Below are 25,290 nucleotides of genomic sequence, written 5' to 3'. Positions count from 1 at the left end.
TCCCTTTCAGTTCCTCTGAGTTTTCAGACACCCATTTTCCACTTACAATTCTGAACACACGTTCAGTTAAATACAGGGCACGCTTATAGTGACACCCATCACAGCAAACCACCAGCTCCTAACAGATCTCCAGAATTAAAGGAAGGCAAGAATCAGGTCAGTTTATTTCCCTTCTGTTGCACAATTTCAAATCAGATTTCTCCCAAAAGTGTGAATTAATTCGCTTTCTAACCCTTAGGGTAAAAAGTCCTTGATCACAAATGGCTTAAAATTATAAAGATCTGTTAAAATAATGTCTATTAGCACAGTCGTTTGCTTAAGAAACACCAACTGTATTGGTTAAATGAAGTTAATGAATTGAAAACATCATGGATTTTTTTTTTTTCCTGGAGGAATGTAAAACAGGCTTGCAAACAGATGTATTTACTTTGATAATGAGTTTTTTCTCCTTGGATGAAGAACAGGGAAAAATGCAGAGACTGGTGAAAAACAGACAAGCAGGTGCTGGACACCAGCCTGATAAACAGAACAGATGGGATGGAAACCAGGCAGGGACGCTTGCAGAGCTCAGCCATAGACTCGTCTCCAGCACGATGGAAAGGGGATGGAACCACCAACCAAGATGGATTTGAGAGAGTTAAATGAATGGATGAGTCAAAGCATATTCTAATGGCCTTGGAGACCTGCAGGGAGCAGGGATGGAAAAAACCTGAATTCCTTGGATTATTTAGATAGAAGCAGGAAGACAGATGTGGCCCAGGAGGGCAGTTCCTTGTATGGATTAAGATGATACTCAGATTACAAACAGGATCAAGAGAAAGATTTTTAACAACCCCCAACTTCTCCACAAAGATGTGACTGAAGTGCTCTGCTCCTGCATGTTTCCTACCAAAAATCAGTCAAGTCACTTGACATTTAGCACACCTTTTTTTTTTCTTTTGAATACCTGAATTGTGGCCTATGAAACTTTCCTACCTCAGTATAACTGCAAAAATGCACATAATAATAAATGAAAAAGAAGCCCAAAGTCTGAAGTTGTAGGGCACTTTGGGAAGGACAACAGCAACCCATAGCATGTTACTTTGCTGCCATTAAAATCCCATTTTTCCCTTTTTCAGCAACGTGTCTGCTGTATTTTACCTTATCAAGGAGAAGATGGCTGTGGCTGCAGAGATGCCCAATGTTCAAGACAGATCTGAATCAAAATAGTCCAATCACCACTACTACCACTGATGGCTCTATTGCTCCCACAGCCTTTTCCAAGGGTTCTTCCAATAGCTAAATGAAGTGAAATTCTCCAGTTCGCTGCTCCAAACACTGCACTGTGATATCTCTGGAAACCCATGCAGTGCTGCTGGCTCCATTAATGCACCATCTCACTCCTGATAAAGTCTTTGGCAGCTGTTTTGGGCAACAGCCCAAGACCTCAGCACACAAGTGCAGCCTTTCATGTCTGTGCAGCCTTTTTCCTAAGTTTATCTATGGCCTAAAGCTTCTAGATGTTTGCGCTCGCCCAAACTGCGCAGTGGCTTCAAACACTGCATTAAAACACCATCCAGTGCTATAAAAGGAAAAATGGATGTTCCCAGGAGGCAGCTCCATGGTAGATGAGCCAGCGTGGCTCAGGAGATAAGAGGTAGCTGCCAGAGATGAATATAAGCATTATTTATGAATGTGGTGTCATTGATTGCCAGAGACGCTGGAGGTGCAGCCAGAGAGGATGGCAGCTCCCCTGCAGGGTCTCAAATCAAGCCCATGTTTGCCATTGGTGCCACAGCCCCAAGAGGCAAAACAAAGTAGTCTTGATTTCTCCCTGCAAAACCAGATCTCCCCTTGGTTGCCCTCCTCTTAATTTTAGAAAGAGCTGTAGCTCCAGTGACACGGGAACGTACTCGAATGTTAATACCATGGTCAGACACAACCTCTAAATGATAAACCATGAGGTACTGAATGATGAGAAAAGCTGATGGCACGTTATGCTTTGTAGGGTCTTCCTGAAAAACTACATGCTCATCCCATAATTCCTGTAACATCTCAAGGACGGGCACTGACTGAACACCAAGAATCCCACCCTGGAGTTTGGCTCACAACTATTTATTTGCTCCTACCTATGGCCCTTCTCAAGCAGGTGCTGCCGCCAGACACCTTGCATGCTCCTGGGTAAAAAAGAGTAAAAGGAAATCTTCTCTCTGCTGGGAAGAACTTGCTCAGATGAAGACAACAGCACCAGCAACTGTTGGCACACAGAAGGCACTGATTTGAATTGCTGGAATCCTCCCTCTGCGCTGGACTTCAGTGTTACATTTAACCTGTTACCTGATCTAGATCAAAGATTCACAGACTGTTTGAGTTGGGAGGGATCTTAAAACTCATCCCATTCCACCCCCTGCTGTGGGCAGGGACACCTCCCACCAGGCCAGGCTGCTTCAAGCACTGTCCAGTCTGGCCTCGGACACTGCCAGGAATGGGACAGTCACTCCCTGCGAGGCTGGAATTCCTTCCCACCTGTGAGGGTGGTGAGGTCCTGGCACAGGTTGCCCAGAGAAGCTGTGGCTGCTCTTGGATCTCTGGAAGTGTCCAAGGCCAGACTGGACAGAGCTTGGAGCAACCTGGGATGGTGGAGGGTGTCGCTGCCCATGGCAGGGGGTGGAATGAGATGAGATTTAAGGTCCCCCCTAACTCAAACCCATCTGTGATTCCATGATGTCCATCCACAAGTTGCCCCCACTTTGCAGTACCTTCTACCCAAAACATGCCAGAATAAAAGATAAAGTTTCACCCAAAGTACTACAAAGATGAGCAGAACCAGGAACAGTCAGTCTGATATAAATTCATAACTGAAGGAGAATGTTACAAGCGACCTGCCAAGCATTCAAACCACTGTTTTTTAAAAAAAAGCCCCAAACCACAGGACTATGTTTCCAATCAGTGCACAAGAAGAAGGCAGGATCGCGCAGACAGCCAGGAATGTGACATCACTGCAAATCCAACAAAGGCGGTCTCTCCATGTGCTCCGGGGCTGCAGCTCAGGAAAGGGGAAGAGAAAAGGCTTGGCTTGGAAAATTAAACTCCAGTCTCAGCTCTGAAGCCTCCAAAATACCAAAGGGAAGGATCCCTTCAGGCCAACTCTGCCCATTCAAGACTGTTAAGGGGGTTGACAGTTGTCACAGCAGGACCCTGAGGGCACATATCTCTCAAGAGCCAGGCTGGGATTATGGAATGATCACACTCACTTTCCACGAAAAGCATTTCTGCGCGGAGTTGTCATCTCCACATACTCCAACACTGATGAAAGGGATTGGCAAATGTCAGCCCCTGTGCCGAGCACAGAAAGTGAAACATTCTAGAATGGAGGAGATGCATATGAGAACCTCATCAAAGCTCAAAACCCATCCCAAACTTAAATCTCAAGCTTCTCATGTGGAATCTCAGATGGTTTGGGCTGGAAGGAACCTTAAAGCTCATCTCTATCCATGCCCTACCATGGGCAAGCCCCATCCAACCTATCCTTGGACATTTCCAGGGATGTAGCATCTATCACCTCTCTTGCAACCTGAAGACTGATAGATCCAATCTGCTCTTCTTGATGGTGTAAAGAAGCAAGGACATGCCAATAGGACATTACGCAATGCTTTTTTTGAGAGCCTGTGGAGCAGAGTCTTTTCCAGACAAACTCCACTGAAACTTTCAGTGTACCAAGCTATGAAAAATCCCACAGGCATCTGAAGAATAAAGTAACTGCTGTATCCATCAGAAAAGGCAGCTGCCCATGAGCTACAGAGGTTGTGCTGGGAGACCCATGTCTGCAAATCCTTAAACCCTCAATGGCTCCATCCATTGGAGCCAACTATAATGCTCCTTTGTTAAACACTCAGGAATAACCAGCCTGTTGATTCCCAAGAGTCCTGTGAGTCATGAGTGGGGATTATCAGACATCTTTGTGAAGTCCCAAAATGTCAAATGAATGCCACTCTTCCTTCCTGATTCAGACATATCTGAATTTAAGTCACTCCTCCTATTCCCTGAGCCTGAGGAAGACCAGGAGAAGGCCTCTTACCATGGGTACGTTCAAGTTGGAGCATCTCAAATTCTGCTCTGTGAGCAGTGAACTTGCTCTCAGAGTGAGGTCACTGCTGGATAAAATTTGGTGGTCAGGATGCTGATGATGTTAGGAGGTGAACAAAAAGCACAGGTGGTGCTCAACACAATTAATAGCTTCTTCCAAAATGATTTTGTCAAGGAGATCACATCAATCATTCCCAAAGAAGCCTTGGCTCCTTCATCTTCCCCCACAGCCACCACACCCTGATCTTTCCTTTCTTCTATTGATATTGGTGATAAAGCTTTCTAAGGGAACGCTTGAGATTTGGGAGCAGTCATATCACCAAAAACATTTGGGAAAGAACTTGAGAAACTCATGCTGAGCCACTCTAGTTCTAAAGAAGTGTCTTCCAACTCAACAGAAACAGCATCAAGGTAAGACTGTTCCCAGCTGTGTCTACACACTACAGACATTGGGCAGCAGGTCAAGAGAGGGGAATTTGCCCCTCTGCCCTGCTCGGGTGGGACCTCACCTGCAGAGCTGCCCCAGTCCTGGAGCCCAGCACAGGAAAGACCTGAAGCTGCTGGAGAGTCCAGAGGTGGCACCAGGGTGATCAGAGGAATGGAGCAGCTCTGGTGTGAGGAAAGGCTGAGAGAACTGAGATTGTTCAGCCTGGAGAACAGAACGCTCCAGTGCCAAAAGGGGCGCCAGGAGGGCTGCAGAGGGACTTGGGACAAGGGCCTGGAGGGACAGGACAATAGGGAATGGCTTCAAACTGACAGAGAGTAGGATAGATGGGATATTGGGAAGAAGTTGTAGGCTGTGAGGGTGGGGAGGCCCTAGCACAGGTTTCCCAGAGAAGCTGTGGGTGCCCCATCCTGGATGGGGCCAGGCCACATTGGATGGGGCTTGGAGCAACCTGGTCCAGTGGCAGGTGTTCCTGCCCATGGCAGAGCTTGGGACAAATCATCTTCAGGGTCCCCTCCAACCCAGCCCACTCTGTGATACTATTCTCCATTATTCTAAGGACGCTCTAGCAGAAGGGTAGTTATAGCTCAGTTTTAAATTTTTCTAGCCATTTTTTAATGCCTGTGCCCAAGATGAAGGAAAAAAGTAGAAACACCACATTGATTAAATGTCCATCACAAAGACCCAGTGAGAGCCCTTGTGTGCTCTTTGTTAGGACACAGATTAAAGCTCAGTGACAATTACTGAGCTTAAACACACCCTCAAAGTGAGAGAAAAGATTTTTTTTTCTCCCCCTGGAAAAAGGAGTCAAAATATCTCCAGATGACCCCAGAGACAACAGAATGTGTTTACTCATTTGTGACACAACAGGCTGCTCTCGAGATGCTATTCAAGGTGCTGTAAATTCTCACACAGCCCTACAACAAGAGGAAGTGGAAGGACCATGTGTGGTGTGATGCTCAGTGCTCCTAATCTGGGGGATACAAAAAGATTAGAGGCGGAAATAGACCAAACAAATAGCTCAGGAGAACAGAAGTTATGTATTTTGAAGATTGTAAGAGGAAAATATTTGTATCTCTTTACCAGCCATAGATCAGAATTCAGAATTCCTGAAAATCCCATTTACATCCCATATAATTACAATGGAATGTGAGAGAAGCTGATGGAGCTGTGGCGCCAAAGTATCACACAAGGGCCCAGGTTGTGAGGGGTCTGAGGAAAAGCTATTGGGAACCTCCTATGGAGATCTGCAGCTCCTGCCATACAAGAACCACCACTAACACAGGCACTCAAGAAGGCAGTAAAAATTTCCTGGAGTCAGCACTCTGCTGTGGAATCAGTGCTCCAGCCTAAGGAATGATGCCTGGAGATGAACATCTGCACCCACACACACACTCAGCAACGCACAGCTCTGCTCTGGACAACTCTCACACAACCACAAGTCACGAAAGCACTTACAAGCCATCAGAACAAAGTACAAACCTGTCTTCCAGGAATGGAAGAGAAGAAAAGTCAATCTTTTTCCTAGACTAAGACACCCATTAGCTTCTCCTACATTATTTTGACATAAATAAAAACTGAAAGAAATTCTGAGTGTGCATCTCAATGTATTGAAAACAGTTCCAAGAGTTGCCTTTTAATAACAAACATCATGTACTGACCTCTGCCAATTTGTATGGTAAGATCAGCTTCTCTCCCACTGTCACTGTCTTTCTGGTCACCAGGGCCTCAAACAGCATCTCTTCTTTCACCTAAAACAAAAGCACAGATGTTAATGATTATTCTAGTGATCTTTTTTAATTTCAAATCCAATTTAAAAAATGCTAACATTTAAACGCAAAAAAAAAAAAAAAATTCCGTGTAAACACATTTAAATTTCAAAATTTAATTTAAAAAAATTAGACCACTTTCACCAGCCCTTGCAGAGTTAAGTTCAATGGGTAAAAACATGCCATTGGGAGGAGCCAACTCAGCACATAAACCCAGCATCAGAAACCTAACACCAGGGTATTCAAAGGAACCTGATTTTCTGCATTCAGGCATCCCAGTTGTAGCAATTTCCCATTGCTTTCCTTATTTCCAGCGTGGCTCCTCCCTCCCACACTTTCTCTTGGCAAAATAAGTCAACTTTCTAGTGTTGACAAGATGAAATCATACAAATTACTCTAGAATAAGCCAAGCAGTTTCATCAGTTTCAGAGATATAAAAGAGAAGGAGTTTTGTTGGGTTTTTTTGGTTTTTGGGTTTTTTTGTGCTTTAAGGGTGGGGAGGAGTCAGAAGGAGGAAGAAACCTTTGGAAAAGCACCTGATATTTACTCTGCTACTGGCACTGGATGTTTACTCCCTAAAGCCCCAGTTCCTGGCAAGGTGACAGTCTCTAATCAGCCCTCACAGGTTTGCAGAACAAAACTCAGTTGTGTAAACACAGATACTTCAGCAAAGAGGAAAACCGTGCTGAGAAATTAGGTGGTACTTGCAGCTGTTGGGGAAGAGCCTCTTTCCCGATCAGTTTCAAACCCTTTTACTTTGAGGAATTCAGAAGGTGTCCTCTCTCCCAGAATACATCAGTTAGACCTAAAGACTGTGAGTGATTGACTGGTCTTCACTAAATGTCCAAGTCAAAAAAGACATCATGAGTCTGGGTGAAAATCTTGGAGCCCAGAATTAGTCGATGTGGACTGACACAGAGAAGCTGCACTGAAGTCTCTACAAACTGCTAATGCAGGCACCAGACCTCCTCTGGATATCTCTGATACTACTATCATGGGAGTCTACCTGATAAAATTCAGGGAGTTTTTACATAACTGATTCTTCCTGCAACAAGAACTTGTTGCTGTGGAAATCAGAATACATCAATTCACCTGTATATGATGTAACCTGCCAGAAACCTCATTTCTTTAGTGCTCAGCACTACACAGGAGCCCCCAGTTCCTACAATCCAATTTTACCTTACAAAATCAAGCAGGAAAAAAAAATAATCTCCTGGTTCATCCAGAGATCCACAGCAAGATTTCACATTTGGTTTCCATTCCTCTACATTCACCAAAATACGTGATTTTGTAATTTTCAGCTCTGTGGACACTTTTGCAGCAGCTCTCAACTGCAGGACCATCGGCTGCTCTCCCTCAACTGCACAACTTGGAACAAAACTGAGTTTCACACCATCCATTATCCCACTTCAGGGATGCTGCAAACCCGCAGCCAGCATGCTGGCTTTTTTCAATTATCCAAGGCAACAAGGCAGAGGGGTGTCAGATGGCTCCTAATCAAAACAGTCCAAAGAAATATTCCTCAACAACATAAACACTTCCGAGTCCCAGATATGTCAGCAAACACAGAGATTTTAAGCAATTTAAACAACTACCCATGCCATCCCTCACTATCCCCATCTCATGGTAACCCTAGCTCTTTCTCCCTCTGCTCTCTGGAGGGAGGGAACCTGAGGATGTGCATCCTTCATCTCCTGACCCAGGGAGATCCCATTAAATTATCTTCTTGTACAAAAACACTCTTGGCAAGGATGGGAATCCCTGCATCTCCCCAGATCCCTGCCTAGAATTACCACCCAGTGGAGCTTGATCTCGATTCCTTCATCCCCTCTGATGAACACCATGGGTGCAACCAAATCATCCTAATCTGCATTCAAGGTCACAGCATGAAAGCAGCTGACTCCTGATGCCAGGAAGGAGCCACTGGAGCTTTCTAAAGATAAACTCAGCACGTGCCGATGAGTAAGGACATGCAGCTTCCCCTCATCCTACACCTCCACCTCCACTAAGTGTGAAGTAGAGACACCCATTGGTGCAGAGTAGCAAAGAGGAGATCCATTTATTCCTCTACTTTGTGCCCTAGGAGTTTCACTCTTGGGTCACATTTCATGGATTTTTGCTTCCTGGTGCTAAAGGGCATGACCTGCTCTCCCTCTTAAACACAGCCTGCAGGAGTTTAGATCTTAATTACAGGGACAAAATGCAGATTTAAGATTTCACTGCCACAAGTGGGCCCAGAGAGGGCTGGAGGCCTCAAGCTCCATGAGCCAGTGAGGGGTGACCAGCAGCACTACAGCTGGGAATGTCAGCGGAGCACAGCGGGAGCAGAGAGCCAGGAAAGGCTGGGCTGGAGCCAAGGCAGGCAGAGACTGCCTCTCCAGCAGTTCTGTAATTCTGGGGTATTATGCTAGAGCAGCTGAACAAAAATGAACCATTTCCAGCTGGAGAGCAAGAAAACATCAGGTTTTGTCTCTCCTTCCATATTTGAGAAAGGGATTACTGTGCTGAATGCTCACTCTAAAGATGCCTCGTGTGGAGTAACTGAAAATAAATTCAGATTTCTATCAGCTCTTCTTGGAAAAGAACTGAACGTTTTCCTCAGACTTTCTTTCAAATAACCAGAGAGTTAGAAAGGATGCATGGGAATGGCTAGAGCTGTGTTAGGGAGGTTTAGGTTGGATACTGGGAAAAGGTTCTTCCCCCAGAGGGTGGTGGGGCACTGAACAGGCTCCCCAGGGAATGGTCACAGTCCCAAGGCTGCCACAGCTCAGGGAGTGTTTGGACAATGCTCTCGGGCACGGGGTGGGATTGTTGGAGTGTCTCTGCAGGGCCTGTGTCTGTGAAGGGCCTGGAGTTACACTCAATGGTATTTGTGGATCCCTTCCAACTCAGCACATTCTGTGATTCTCTGAAGTTTTCTGAGTCTAATTCTGGCTCAAAATTTTGCATCCGATGATGACATCCCTTCTCATTGCAGAGATGGGGGACCAGATGAACTGTGGAGGCCACTTCCAACCTCAATAATTCTGTGATTCTACAAAACATCATCTGGTAAAGAAATCCAGAAGAAAAAGCTGGAGGCAAGCACTGTCTGCTTTATAATCCTCACCCCCTCCCCAATTAATTTCCAAGACATTTATCACAGGATGAGCCCCAGTGCCTGTGGGATCCCTCTGGGAAGCTGAAGGCCATTTTTTAGTGGAAGAAGAACTTTAGGATATAAATCTTCTGGAGAGGCCAACTTTAGCTGCAAACACCAATGTGCACTGGGAGATCTGGCAAAACTAATTTAGGCCACTTGATAACTTGTTTTGCATTGAGGTTAGGTATTGCATTGGTTTACCTAAACCTAAAAACTGAACATAAAACTGCTCCACTGAGCAAAGACAGAATTTATCTCCTTCCTCAATGCTGCATCCACGGAAATAATTTCCCATTTTAGTAAACACACACAATTAAAATGTTCCTACTGTTTCAATGGAAAACAAAAAGTCTCTTTTAAGGTCAACTAGAAAATCTCTAATATATTATCTCTGTTAATAAGCCCACAAATGAGCTTTTCAAAGCTTTTTCCCCAGAAACACAAAGGTTTGCCCAGTTTTACACAACCCTCTATGATTTCTACTCAGGCCCTGGAATATTTGCAGTGCTTGCACAGGACTCCACGTCTGCTTGATCCATCAGGCAGCCTTGACATCACTCCCCAGCACAGCATTTCAGCAGAGTTTAAACAAAGGCCCTGAAAAACCTGCCAAAAGCATCACAAAATCCACATGCTATGTCTATTCCTGAAAAAAAAAAATAGAATTGGGGTTTTATTGTAAATCAAACAATGATCTGCAGAGTCTGGCCAAAATTCTATATTGCAGTTTCAACAAATGCTGCTCTGGATGGTTTAATAAAGCAAAAACATATTGGATGGGGTTGTTGATACCTAAGAAAAAACAAATCCACTGCAGATCATCATCTCCTCCTGGATTCCTTCAAAAAATCTTTGTATTAGCTTCATTTTATGGGGACACAAATCTCATTACATTTTATAGGGACACAAGTCACAGAGGGAGGATAGTAGTGCAGTGGTATTGCATTAACTGGTGCAGCAGGGAAATTCCCCTAGTTATTATTAGAAGTTCCAACACAAACCAACCAGCTCACAAGAAGCTGGGCCAGATTCCCCTTTGCAGTGGGAGAAGACCCAAATTTTGCCCAAGTTTTTAATTTCAGTCAGGCTGGTGGTTCCCCTCCTGCCCTTGGAGGCTACACCCCCGTCGGAGCCATGCGGGAGCACCTCTGCATCCCCTCTTGGCTGTTCTCGGAGATGGCCAACACAGCCCCAGCTGGATTTTTTCCTTCTCTTTTCCGTGTCAAATCCTTGACTGAACAAATCCAATGAGTCTTTTGAGTATAAAGATCAACCCAAAAGTTCCCCCAAGATAAGGAAGTATCAGATCACAGTTTCTTCCATCCCTTCGCTGTGCTCTGGATGGTTCAACCAAACAGCTGATGACCACAGGAAAGGAAGTTCAACTCTTTGTCAATTCATATTACTTTTATTCAGAGATGATTTTTCAGTTATCAGTGTTCAATGCCAAGATATGGAGAGGGGATAACAACTTTTTCAAGCCAATTCATAATTTTAGCAACAATGGGAAAAGCAAAACTGATCAGTGAACACACAAAAAAAGAGAATGTAATAAAAATAATTACCCAAATGAGACAAAATACAAAGTGTCAAAAGTTTTAACTAGTATTTTAGGTCTCTGGCTGAGTAGAACTCATTGCACTTAATGTGGAGTTTTAAGTAGCCAGCTAATGAATAAAGAGTAGTGGCTGCTCTTTGTACTGATGTTTCATCTGTTTGAACCCTTTGGTTCTTCCTTTGGGTCAAACCTGAACAAGCAGCAACATCTGTTGAGGTCTGCAAAGAGAAACGTGGCATTTCATGAAGGGAAATCAGGTCTGAAAATGAGATTATTGGCTTTATTTCAGCCGATGTCAGTGAGTCTGTTGAAAGGTTTACACTTGGAGACAGCAAATACTTCCAGTTCCATGGATGAATTATCACCTAAATGCAACTTAAGGGACAAACAACAACACTTACCCAAACCCAGTGAAGCATTTCATTAGATCCCATCTCAATGCAGCAAGCATTGTCCCAATCTAATTATCAAGCATTTTTTTCTTCTAGATGGTCATTTAATTTGCAAAAAGAATTACGAAGATAAACAAAAATCTATCAATTTCCTCAGCTACATCAGATTCTAATGGTTTGGGTTTGGTTTGTTTTGGTTTTTTTTTTTCAGATGGTGAAAAATAAATTTACTTATTTATTTTTACATCTTGTTGACACTAACTGGGGGTGCTGTCCCAGCCCACGGCATTAAGGCACCGTTGGATTGACACAGCTCAGCCAATGCCTCATTTCACATAATCATGCGTAAAAACCACCCCACGACCTCCCCACGTGCAAATGTTGCAAAAGGGTTTGTTTGCAAAGGCAAAGACCCAAAGCCTGGAACTTTTTCAGATCTCTAAGTCTTTCTCTTACTCAAAACTTTTTTAAAAAACAATTACTTAACTGACTTGGCCACATTTAACAGGGTAAAATCAACAACATTCCCCTCCCCACTTATATTTTCCTTCTGCTTATTTCTGCGATCTCCAAGGCCAAGATGCAAAGAGCATCCAGCTGCTCAGACCATAATTTACAGAAGCTTTCCGCTCCCTAAATTCACAGCATTAATGAAGTGCTGCGAAAATCCCTGAGAGCAAATTTCCAAGTTCTGTAGGTAGGGAGATAACACAACAGTTATCTAATGGAATGAATGGGAAGAACACCATGTGTACACCAAAGGACATGTTGCCTTCTGATTCTACCATAAAATTAGCACAAATTCACCTTCCAGACCATCCAGCGTGTACAAAATGGTAAAGACAGTTGTTGCTATAACCAACTACAAGAAAAACATTTCAGTAGCAAGAGGTTCAGAGCATTTCAAGTGAAGTGAGACAGCAAGGGGAGCTTCTGGCCACCTCAATCCATGTCAGGAGGTTTTTCAGCTCAGCTCTTGACGGCTGAAGGCCAGCAGGACAAGTTGGCTCATTCAAGACTTTTCTCATGAAAAGCTTCATAACCAAAAGCTTCTGCTTGGGCTGACAGAGCAGATCCCCTAAGAACTAATTTAAAGGTTTTGCACTGATTTACAGAGCTGGACATGGCCTGAGCCAGCTGGGCAGGGACCTACAAACCCTTCCCAAGGGACACCAGTGGCTCACAGAGGCCAAGGTATCAGTTCCTAAACAGCAGATAATCAACAGATGCATCAAAGAACTCCCTAACAGGCCCATAAATAGGGACTAAAGGGATGAGATGGGCCTCCAGCATCTCAAACCCAACCCTTGTGGAATCTGGCAGGTAATAACAGATAAAAAACACAGCGAGGGAGCTCAGCACAGCCAGCATGGAACCAAAACACGGGGCCATGGTCGTACAACTGATTGAGTTCCTCAGACAGACTTTGGAACAGATTTGAGGAACACCAGTTGATGGCTGGCAATTGAAGACACTGCCATGTTGGACAGCAGGTTTGCTTTGCATCCAGACCCTGCAACCTTTCATGTGTAATCACAGAAACAGGACTTTCAGTCAATGAAACCTGAAGCTGAAGAGTAGAGGCAAAACCCCTACATGTAAAACCTCTTTAAAAAAGTTCCTGTACTTTTCCCTGGCAAACATGAACAGCCCATCAGAATGCAAACACACAAGAACTTACTCTTTGGTGAATCTGGAAATAAATCACGTATGTTTTGTGTCCTAAATCAGAGGTGGCTTGTTTGGTGTGAAAGCTTCAGGAGGGGAAGCGGAGTCTTACCTCCAGCAGTTCTGACACAACAGGAAGTATTTCAGGGTTACAGATATCGATGGAGTCATCCCGGTAGGTTTTCTTTTTGTACCGGATGTTCCCCAGGTGCAGGATTGCCGACAGCAGAGAGAAAATCCTAAACAGAGAGGATTCATTTTCACTCGGTTTTTCATAAAGTGAATGAAGCAAATTTCACCCCCAAGGGCCAGGTCCCTTTTTAGCTCATTCTTCTAATTTTCAATCCAAAGCATCCACTTTGCCTCACGTCAACAAGATTTTCATTTAGTCAAGTACCAAACTTGCATCCATACAGTTTCCTTGAAAATTCTTTAACACATCAAAACCCACATTTACCAAATTACAGCCCACACTGAAAAAAAAAAAAAACAAACCAGAAATCCTCCAGTAATCTTGATACCCAGATTAAGTATTTATCATACAATTGCATAAATTACAGGGTAGAGGGGGCAGATGATCCCTCTTAGTCCCCTGGGACATGTGTTTTTGTTACCTTTTGGGATCCAGTCCCAGCCAGGAACAAAAGACTGTACAAAACAGCAAAAAATGCTTTTATAATATCTAAGCAACTGAGACAAGAAAAGGTGCTACACTTCCAAGGAAATTTATCCAACCAATTTTTCTGTTTTGGGGGGAATTTGGTCATTTTTAAGTTATCTCCCCTCCAAAAAAACCAGAATCAGACACTCAAAGAATATCCTGAGGTGGATACCCACAAGGTTCATCAAGCCCAGCCCTGAGCCACGGCTAACTTCAGCTATAAACCCTGTTTGTCGCTATTTCTACACTCCCTTGGGAGCTAAAAATGAATAAACCCAAACGTGATTCTTAGCTATGCCACCAGCTTGTCAGACAACACACCTTCACCTCTCCAAGTCCTCCCTTAACAGGGACACTGACTCCTTGTGAATTTCAGGATGCAATTTTGTAAAAATTTCTCTTCTCTTCCCCGTGTTTTGCTATAAAGAAATTACTTTTAAAAGCACAGTAGTATTTCAAACATCCTTCCTATATCTCAGCTGAAGGTGGCTCCTTATTTGTGCTGCAGTTGTGTAATGCCAAGCAAAATAAATCTGCTCGTGTAGTGAAGAACCCACTTTATTTTTGACGTGCAAAATTCACCTGGAGCAACTTGTGTAAGGAAAATCATTGCACAGTAAATCAGAAGTGAGAATTTACTGCATCACCTGACTCTGCTCAGCCCTGACACTTCCTGATTGCTTTGCTCAGGCAATTAAACCCCTCAACAGGCTTTAGACAAACCTCGTCCTGAAACCTGATAAAGCAGCCTCTGACACAGAACATACTCACACAAATTTGGATCCTTGGGTTTATCCACGTGTGTGGGGAAGATAGAGAAAAGGCAGTTTTAATTTCATAATTGATTTGTTACAAGTGAGGGATAAAGGATGAGCTTCTAAAATTTCTCAGTTGTGTGAAAATATCTTTGAAGTAATTTTTAATGCCAAGTTCTTCCCAACCTATTCAAGCCTTTCAAGCCAAAAATCAACACAGGAGGGATTATTTTGTGGGTTTGGTTAGAGATGAACCTTATGAACCCTCTAAATCCATGGTGTCAGTGGTATTGCAATCCAGATAAAGTCCAGTTTTCAAACCAGCATGTCCAGTGAATTAGTGGAAAAGACCAGCTGGAAACCAGTCCACAGACCTAGAATTGCATGCAAAGGGTTAAGTTTGATGGGGGATAATGAGGGCTTCTGATTAAACCAGGCTCTGGATTCATGACATGCAGAGTGAGACGTGATTATTCATGAACACTTGAGAAATACTTCAAGATGTCAACTTCTGCCAACGCTCCATTTGCATGAAGAGAACCGTTAAGTACAGCAGTGATCATGGAATCACAAAGTGGTTGGGGCTGGAAGGGACCTTAAACTCATCTGGCTCCATCCTGCCATGGGCAGGGACGCCTTCCACTGGATGAGATCGCTCCAAGCCCTGTCTAACCTGGCCTGGGACACCTCCAGGGATGGGGCAGCCACAGCATCTCTGGACAATGTCCTGCCAATGGGGGTAGCATTAACCAGGATAATTTCCAAGCTATTAAAATGGAAAATAAACTCACTGTCTGCGTGTTTTGGGCAGAAACCCCACCATCTCCATGGCGAGTTGTAGCCGCTCAAAGTCGTGCTTCAGGTCCTCCCCTTCCACGGAGAAACAATCCTGTTGGATCAAACACACAGAGGAAGCACTGACACAAATTAACACCAGGTAAGGTCCAGATGGCCAAGTCAATGCTCTCTAAATATCACTGAGTGATCTCCAGGTCTTTTATCAGCAACATTTTCAACCTGGCACTGGAAATACAACATTTTAGGGTAATATTTTCTGGAGATACATCCTTGTTTCCCAGGTTTAACCTTGAAGGAAAGAGGTGAGTCACCCCATTGCAACAGTATGGTGAGAGTCGGTCAGTGTGGGACACCTCATACACAAAAAGGATGGGAAATAACAACACGATGAAATCTGTTCCACATTTACAGGCAGTTAATCCCAAATTCAGTCCTATAACTAAAGAGGGAAATTCAGTTTTAAAATAGAATTCAGATAACATCATGTAAATGATCAGTGCATTAAATCCTGTGTGGGAAAGACAAAGCTTTAAATATATTTTTCAGTAACTTTGTTTGAACTACCAAGAAGTTATTTCAAAATTGGGAGAACTTGAAATCAAGTTCCCAATTTTATTTTATACTTCTTGGAGGCTCACGTGCCTGAACAGTTTAGTTTCTCCTTGATATAGTCACTGACATGTTCAGAAAAATTCAGTGATATTCTAGACCCAACCAAAGTTGTCCGGCACCAATATTTAGGGAACAGAAATGCTTTTTAAATTAATATATAGACCATTAATGCCAAATTTCTTCTGATTTGGCTCACTGTAGGCCTCCCATGGATTATTTATACTTCTCTCTGCCTTCTGAGCCTATATTTAATATTCTACTCATTGCTGCCTATAGAAACTACCCACCTATGAATCAAAATTAGTTTATTGTGTAGCACAGAATAATCGTGATATTTTAAACCTCAAAGTATTTTACTAACACTTAAATCAAGACTTCTACAAGTAATTAGAGACTTTCAACAAGTTAATACAAATGTAAGTAAATATAAATAAAAATTCTATAAAATTCTATTAAAAGATTACACGTAAAAAGTGTAGCTGCAGATGGAATTAATTAAGCGGCTGAATGCACATAGTTTATTGTGATCATTTCCTGAACATCATATTTATCACACAAGCAAACGTGCAAAAGAATTTTGCACAAATAATTAGGAAAGTCTGCATTAAATAGGGTTATGTAAATCATCGATAAGCCCCTTGTACTCACTGATAGTACAGAAAACTAATCAAAAATACAGAATATACAGAATGAAGTTATTTTATATTATCAGTTTTGTGTTTTACAGCATTTAAAGCCACACAACTATATCAACAAAGTTCTTCAGCCCACTCCAGAGCATCATTACAGCCACAGTTATAATTAGAGTGGAAAACCCTTTTTTAAGATATACATTTATTTATATTATTTATAATCGTAAATGTTGATATTATTATTTACTGTAGTGTTTACATATTTAAAACATTAATTGCAACATAGGAGACTCCCACACAACTGCACTAAAAGCCAGAGAAGTGCAATTGGACAAGAAAATCGAAATTTTTTTATCAATTGTCCTCAGGGACAAGTTAATGCTCCATGGGCAAAGTGAATTTGGAGCTGTTGAACAGTAAAACCATTTAAAACCATGCACAGCATCAATGAAGGCGAGGACTGAAATTCCAGAAGGAAATAGCAGCCTGTTTTAGGAAACAGTCATTAGAAAAGGGAATTTTCACCTTCCGTTAGGAGGTGACTGGAAACGACCCTGTTCCAGAGCTATCCAAAGGAACACAACAATGACAGCACCGAGAGCAGGGACACCACGGGCACCAGCACTGATTATTCACACCATAAAACCTCGGGATAAGACCTTGTTCCTCCCAAGCTCCAACCCTGGCTCCCTCAGCCACTGCACTTACATTGAGAACTCAGCAGAACTTCCCACCCTCGTTCTGGCAGGACCTGGACTTGGCAGGACAACAACACACCCACAAAATTCTGCAAATTAGGCTGGTTTAAAGCTTTTTTTAAAGACACCAAGTGGTGCTTTTAGTGGCACTCCACATTCCAGGAGACATTTTCATTTTCTGGCATTATTCCTCCAAAATTAAGTCACGAGTCAACAGCAAAATACTTCGGAAAACTCCGAAGTAGCACAATCTATGCCGAAGGCAATTTAATTAACGATTTACATAACAATTGCCCGACTCATTAATCCGCATGGAAAGACTTTTAGCAAATTCTCTACTTAAAAGCGGATGCTCTCTGCAGTGCTCCAGCACGGGACTGCTTCCTAATGGATGATAAATGAAGGATAATTATAAAAGAGAGGAGTGTCCTTGATATTAGAGCAGACAAGCATCACTAAGTCCATCCCCACAGACCTAACTTGCTGTTAATGCCCTGCCAGAGCAATTAGTTTCCCAGCAAAAGTGAGTCCCCTGCTTTCTACAGTCACATCGAAACGATCCATGGATTTCCATGGAAAATTTAAAGAGGATAAAACAGAGTTTCTTTATAAACTTGGTGTCTGCAGCAGGTTGAATCCATGGCTATGGGGAGAAGCCCAGGGTAGGCTTAAGACTGAATCATCAACTGAAGCCAAGATGTGACTGCCACAGAAAATTATTCCAAATAAAATGATCCTAAATAAACAGACAAATGGTAATGACACGTGATTTTTTTGTGCAGAATAAGGACACAGACATGGCAGGCCCCAGGCTGGCAGGGTGTTCTTGGTCATGCCAGGAGGAGGTACCAAATTTTAGGGTTGCTTTAATTTTAATTCCTTCAGCAAATTGTCCCAACCCATTCCTAAAGCAATTAAGGGCTTTCAAACTTATAAAGGGTATTAAGGTCTAGAACAGCATCTGCTCATCACTCCCTGCTCCTACAGGACCCCTAAGGATGCGCTGATGGATTAAGGATGCCAATCCAATACTCAATATTTTTAACCTTGTGAGGGGAATTCCCTCCGAAGGATTTGCAGGGAAATGTTGCTGTTAAGACACTTGTTTAGCCTGAGTGAATCCCAGCTCCTCCGCAGATCACCTCTTACTCTTCGAGATGCATCAACAAGACTTATGCAATCATCAAGCACATGGGGAAACCAACAGGAAGGACAAGCAGCCGATGCCAAACATGCTTCCACATGCAGGACGCACCCACGGCACACACAGACACCCACAGCACATCGGTGGCACAGGAGGAGCCGCAGAATGGGGAAAAGCTTCACCATCCCTTTTTTGGGGCAATCCATTTGAAAAGGATGATCATGTCAGCAGAAGTATTTTAGGAGACGGAATTGTTTTAGCACTCTGAACAATATCAGGATTTGATTTTCTCACAGATGGCTGGGGGGATGTTTTTGGGTTTGTCTGGTTTTCTCTGGAAGCTGGAGAGCAGATACACCACTACAACCAGCATGACCTGAAGCATCTCTTGGGGCTTCAAGACACTGATTTGCTGTTCTATAGGAACGGAATTTCAATTTTCACATTGCTGCCACATCACAATTTCCATAAATCATCACGTATTCTATCGGGAAGGAATGAAAACCCCCTTAGTTTTCTAAAACTGAGATGACTGTAGAGAGCTGACCATCTCCAACTGCTGAAGAAGCTTTCCAGATGGAAGGAACCATAAAAGGGCAAGGGAAAAAAGATCTGTACCGCCACAAGCAACACCACTGCAGGCCAAAGGGTGGTTAATGGGTTAAACTTGATCAGATTTGGCTTTGTTTCTGTCCCTAAAACACTCAAGTGAGAGCAGCCCTGCACCAGCAACATGGAAGTGATGGGTTCTTGTACTGACCGGCTCCGAGTCATAGCAATAATCATCCCAGCTCTGTCTGAGGGGTTTCTTTGTCATCTGAAAGCAAGGCAGAGCGGGTTAAGTGGTGTTCCCACCCCAAATCACCCCCGACGACCTGCTCCCTAACCAGGAAAATAAGTGTTGTTATTCTGCAGAGTCATTCCTGAGTTTTATTTGTTTTAAGGGAAGATTTATGATGCTTTTACATTCCTGGTGTTGGTTCCTGCTCACAGTGCATCAGCGAGGCCCTCTCATCAATAATCCTAATGGATACTAAAACCTTTTCTTCTCTCACAGAGTTGGGAAAACCCTTGGTTACCTGGAGCTGAAGAGCCACTGATGCCAAAATCCCACTGAAGAACAGATTTGGTTTGTTTCTACTCTCAAACTCTTGCTCCAGACAAACACAAGTGCAGCAAAAGTGAGATTCTTCCAAGCAAGACCCCAAAGCTTTTCAGGAATTCGTGTCTTTTTCCAATCAGACAGAGATGGAGTTGAGAGAAGTCAAAGCATGTGTCAGTGACCAATCCCAACAGGGAGAGAGAGGCCCTGGAGCTCCTGAGGAGCTGAAAATAAGGATCGAAACCTGCAAATGACTGATTTCAAAATGGGTAAAAGTTGACAACCAGCACAGAAAATATTTAGCGAGCTGCAGGGTGCGCAGAAGTGGGTGCATCTACCATTGAGTGAGAGATGGAAAAGTCCCCCATATTCAGGGAACACTTTGAGTAAATTTGCATTTAAAAATAAATTAAAATCTTTATTTTCAATCTGCTCCCTGCATTACAGAGCAGATTTTGGTGAAGTATCTGAATAGATTATTTCCCATCTGCAAAGCAAACTCTCCATTTGTTTTGCATAACAGAACAAGAGCCGAAGAACCTGGGAGGAGGAAAGTAAAGCCTGACTCAGGACTGAGTCACTCCTTCACTTCAAGGGCCTGGTTCAATATTTTATGGCCTCTCTATATGAATATTTTATTTTCAGTAAAACACTTTAGTTTATGTCTGAGCTGGTTCTTTTTCCTTTTAAAAAGGCAGGGTCTCCTCCAGGATACACTTAAGAAGAGACTACAAATGTTCAAGGGTAATTTTGTAATTTGTCTCTTAAATGTTCCCCAAGTTTCTTTTTCCATTTCTCCACTATCTTCCTTTCCTTTTTTCTCCTTATTTTCCTTTTCCTTTCTCTTGCAGGGCAGGGAAAAGCTGCTACTGCACTGTCAGATGGTCTTCATGTGAAACCATGCCCAGACCTCATCTAAAGGTGCTGGTTCTCCATAGTTGACAGTGTTAACTCTAATCCTAATTATTAAAAAAATTATTTTAAAACCTGCCAAAAACTCAGAGTGTCTCTACTGTCCATACACTGTGTCCAGGGAAGTCTAGAGTCTGCTCCCCTGACTCACTGGACTGATCTTAGAAGCCCTCTCCAGCTTACTTGCCCCACAGCACCTTGATTTAGATTAAAAGAAATGTTTCTCCCTAAATTTTAATATTCCTGCTGGTTCCTCACACTACGTGCCATTAGATTCCTAATTTTCCTTTAAATATAAAGGAAACTCTTAAACTGCTATGTAAAAGAAAAGAACTGTAATTAAAAGCAATGTTTTCAACTAACAGAATGGGACTGGATGGCCCAAAAAAACCTGGGAATCCAACAAAACATTCCATCTTGGCATCTTCCCACGGCAAAACTCTGGCACAGACGGTGCTGGAGATCGCACCACGTTCTCCAAGTTCTCCAACCAACGCCTGAGGCACGGAGACTCCAGCAAGGAGCCTCCAGCCCTTGGAGTGTTCCTCATTTAGGAATGTTTCCCAATCCTGTGATGGGTGTGTGGGAGTCATTAATATACAATGGATTTTGGTGTTGATTGCCCACTTTAAAAACATCCTTTAAAAGTCCCTGGTAATTGACAGCTATTCCTGAGAGAAGTTACATTTCTAAAAAGACTAAAGTCTATTCGGGCTGGGCTGTGGGTCCAAGTTTTTCTCTAGTTTAGGGGTTAAATCACTCTTTATTGCTCCTCATGTTTCAGCACCAAGAAAATTGCAATTAGTTAAAATCAATGTGTAACTTAACTCTTCTTCCACATATTCCTCCTCTTTTTGGTCTTTTTGAAGTCCCTACTTGCAAGAGTCACTGGATGACTGCCTAAATATCTGAAGTAAATCAGCTTATTATAAAATTATCATCATGTAAACTGAGTTTATTTGGCTGCTGGTAACACCTCATCCATCATTAATTCCCATGTTTTCAATGGCTGCTGTGGTTTTAGTTGTATTAGACTTGTTCTGTTGCTAAATTCAAAGGATCCTGCTAAAAGCCAGCCAGAAGCTACAGAATTAGGACTTCCTCATGCAAGGTGTTATATCCTAGTATGCCACATTTTCCCCTTTTCTCCTGCTCAGGAGACAGATATTAATGAGTAAATGACATTCACACAGAGAGCAGGAAATTCTGACTGTTTCTCCTTCCAGCAATCAAAAACTCTGTATATTCAACATATCCCAGGTACAGAAAACACTAATTATTTTTCCCCTGAAACACTACCAGGTGCTCAGATTGCTAATGCAGAATTATTCTAATGATGGAAAACTTCCTAGAAACCATTAAAACCAACTTTTACTGCTCCACACCTTAACCCCCCCCCCCCCCCACACACACACACTTTTACTACTCCACACCTCTTCTCTGTTAGCATTAAATATCAGCAGAAGAAAAGGCAAGACCATGGATTGTATTCCTGTATAGTACTCCCACCTGGTTAAGGTAATGGTATTCCTCTGGCTGCTTCAGGTGAAATGCTGATCTCTCCTCCTCACTCGCTCCTGCCAGGAGGTAATAAAATACATGGTAGTTCCTGGTGACAAATGAAGAACAAAAGCTGTTAGACATGAAAATGAGCAGCAGCACTGAGCAGAGGCACATGGAAACCTCCCAACCTGATTTTCCAGCTCCCAAGCTCAGGCCCGACACCCTTTAGAGCTGGTCTGTTCCTGCTGTGCAGGGATGAAACAGATTCAATTATGTAAGGGAGAGTGAGATCCCTCTTCTCCATCCAAGGACAGCCACTGCCCTAGAATCTACTTGAAAAATTTCTAGCTGGGATGACCAGGTTTTCCTGCAGAACCATGTGCAATGCTGACATATTTCACAGAAGCCCCATAATCATTTATGTGGGAAAAGACCTCCTAGACCATTGAGATCAACTTGTGCCCAAATCCCACCTTGTTCCCAGCCCAGTGCACTGAGTGCCACATTCAGGAATTCCTTGGACACCTCCAGGGATGAGGACTCCAAACATCCCTGGGCAGCCCCTGCCAATACCTGACCACACTGTCCCAGAAGAAATTCCCCTGATATCCAACCTGAGCCTCCCCTGGCCCAGCCTGAGAATGTCTCCTCTTGACCTGTCCCTGCCCCCTGGGAGCAGAGCCCGACTGTCCCCAGCTCCCTTATTAGAATCACAACATATTTCCTTGCAATGCAGAAATTAGAATTTTTCATACCTCATTACCATTAAACAGCAACGACTTTGCAGTTGCAGTTCCATGAGACACAACTGAAAAATCTTCAAGTGTTCAAAAACTCAAATATTCAAAATACCTGAATATTACTAATGCTAAACCCACCCCAAGGGACATTCAACTGCTTCCAGACGACTCTAACACAGATTAGCACCATTTCTTTCTAAAATTAAAACTCTGCTTTTATGTTGGATGTTTTCCAAGAGGATCCAAGTTTAATCATCTTGCAACACCCAAGAGGATGTTTGTCAAGGCTGTAGATGCTCTTTAACTCCAGGAACAGCCCTGGAGCATTCCAGAAAACTCACATATCTGTCTCCAAAGGGAAACACAGCCAGAAGTCCCAAGAGTTGAAAGACAACTAAAGGCAGCAAAATTATTTTAAAGTGGAATAATAATTACTGAGAGAGGAGAGGAATATGCAACAAAGAATATGCAGCAAATTAGGAAAGAACACGTAAGTTCATTCTCTATATAGTTTTGGCCCTCTCTCGAGGCCCCTCGGAAGGCTCCAGTGAACTGCAAAGAATGAAAATACCATGTTTCTCTCCTAAAATGACATATTAAGCAGTTCGCAAGTTGCACAAGAATGAAGTGGTAATAATGATGATAATCTATCTGCCATAAAGACAGTGAAAATTAAATGAAATGTAGCAATATTGTGGTGGAAGGTCCCCTGCTCCTGGCAGGGGTTGGAACAAGATGATCCAATAAAACCCATTCTATGATTCCATGGTAAATCAAAGACTGTTGATAAAATAATGGAGTTTATTAGCACATTTCTCCCTAAACAACAAAACATTCAAACATAAAATGCATCATTAATCTTTGCAGCACAGGGTTAAGAGCATGAAAATCCTGCTCCCCCGTGCCAGCTCCAACAGGGAGCTAAGATTTAAGTTATCTGTGCCACATACAGGAGTTAAACCCAAGCCCTGGGCAAAACAGAGGCACCCACCGCTCATTGTGCTCCTGATAGACCAGTCGGGACTTCTCCAGGAGGTATTTTTCAACATAAGCTCTGCAAGGGAAAAATCAAAGCATCATTCACTGACCTGATACTCAGCTTCAACGAACACAGATTTACCAGGGGCTTCAGCCTTGGTACCCACACAAAGAAGATTCAGCCTTGTTTCACTTAGTTACATAAATTTCCTCCTCGGCAGAACAAGCCCAATATTATGTTTGGCTTTTGAGGGTTTTTTGGTTTGACACCCAGCCAAAACTAACTTGGATCTGAAAAACATGATCTCAGATGCGTCAGCCTATGGGCAAGAGAAATGTTGTCCGCAAGGAAGGAGCTCGGATCCCTATTTAATCCAAAGCCAGCAAAATCCCATTGCCTGCAGCCCGAGAGCCGTGCACATGGAAATACATCTACGTGCACAAGTGTGCAAGATGCCATTTAGCTGCAGAATCGGTGCCCAAATCCCCATTCCCTCTTCCAGAAGAGCCACCAGAAATTTGGGTTCTTAACTTCTGGCTCCAGTCAAAAAAAATAAACAATTGCGAAAGCTCCTCATTCCAGTTTACAATTTCTCCTAAGAGCCTCCACAACAAACACGCTCCATCTACATATTAAACACTTTTTTCAGGTTTGTTGAGTTAAACCAAGTTTCCACAGGTTTTTTTCTTCCAAACAAACCTAACCAGTAATGACAGGGATTTAGAAGCTGGAGTTCTAAGTGGCAGTTAGGATGACGGAGCTGTGCTTTTCTGGTGACAGATGCCCAGTGACGTGGCACCGACAGTCGGAGCTGTGTAGGAACTGGGAAACCCAAAGAAGCTTGAGCATGGTGGGACAAGAGGATGCTTCCACACTCTCTCCTCCACCATAGATGGGAAAGCCAGATCTAATTATTACCTCCAGCACAACCTTCTCCCTTCCTTCCATAAAAACTAAAATACAAATCATTTGGACATGCTGTAGAGGATTTGTGAAAGTTCTTATGGCATGTTCTGGGAGAGGCTACTGGAAGTGGCAAATCCAACTCCCCATGAGATGATCTTGCTGCACAGGAGAAGTAAAGGAAGACAAGCAGCAAAGCTGTATTCCTGTTTATTCCCTGGGAGGAAGCTGGGAACAGTCTATGGATATTTCTCACCCACAGGTTGATGGAGTTTTGTTGTTCCCTTTCTAACCTGAACCCATTTTTGCCTTCCCAAGCTGTGAATTCACTGCAGGGTCAGGGAACATATGAATGAGAGCATCCCAGATCCCACTGAAGAAATCCCACTGGATAACGGCTCAGACACTGCTCTACAACAACCTGTAACATGCCCATGCCCTTGGCACTCATCCCCACCCCTGTCATTTCTGCTCTGATTATAAACCACCCCAAAATTCATTCTTAGGCAATAATTTAGATTGGAAAGGTCTTCTGAAGGTCATCTGGTCCCAATCACTATTTAAATCAGGGGAATTTCATTTATTTATTTGTTTGTTTGTTTTAAAATTTTAAGTTTCACTTTAAAAAAATTATTTTTGAAAGTTTCTATTTTTAAGATTTTATTATATATTTAATTTTTAAAATTGTTTCAATAGATGCAATTACAATGTTATTTTGGTAAAATGCTCCCTTGCTTACTGCAAAGGTCACAGTGAATTCATGTCCCAAGAACATCATCTTCCCCTTCTCGTAGCAGGAGAGTGAGTAGGAA

General features: G+C 42.9%; 1 protein-coding gene across 2 annotated transcripts in view; it reads right to left on the bottom strand.

Annotated features, from left to right (window-relative positions):
• The window catches only part of MYO9A (myosin IXA), a 171,909-nt gene that overhangs the window by 83,194 nt on the left and 63,425 nt on the right, over window positions 1-25,290 (bottom strand). For both annotated transcript variants that reach the window (XM_066196002.1, XM_066196003.1), the window contains exons 4-9: window positions 23,588-23,650; window positions 21,863-21,962; window positions 19,100-19,156; window positions 15,247-15,344; window positions 13,152-13,278; window positions 6,172-6,261 (exon numbers count right to left, since the gene is read on the bottom strand). In XM_066196002.1, coding sequence (XP_066052099.1) covers window positions 6,172-6,261; window positions 13,152-13,278; window positions 15,247-15,344; window positions 19,100-19,156; window positions 21,863-21,962; window positions 23,588-23,650 — 535 coding nt within the window. The remainder of the gene's footprint in view (window positions 1-6,171; window positions 6,262-13,151; window positions 13,279-15,246; window positions 15,345-19,099; window positions 19,157-21,862; window positions 21,963-23,587; window positions 23,651-25,290) is intronic.

This window comes from Chamaea fasciata, unplaced genomic scaffold, assembly GCF_029207755.1.
Source record: "Chamaea fasciata isolate MVZ Bird 193981 ecotype frontalis unplaced genomic scaffold, bChaFas1.0.hap1 SCAF_14, whole genome shotgun sequence".
In the NCBI taxonomy this organism is placed as follows: domain Eukaryota; kingdom Metazoa; phylum Chordata; class Aves; order Passeriformes; family Sylviidae; genus Chamaea; species Chamaea fasciata.
The sequence above is the reverse complement of the archived record's forward strand: the minus strand, read 5'-3'. Positions and strand labels throughout refer to the sequence as shown.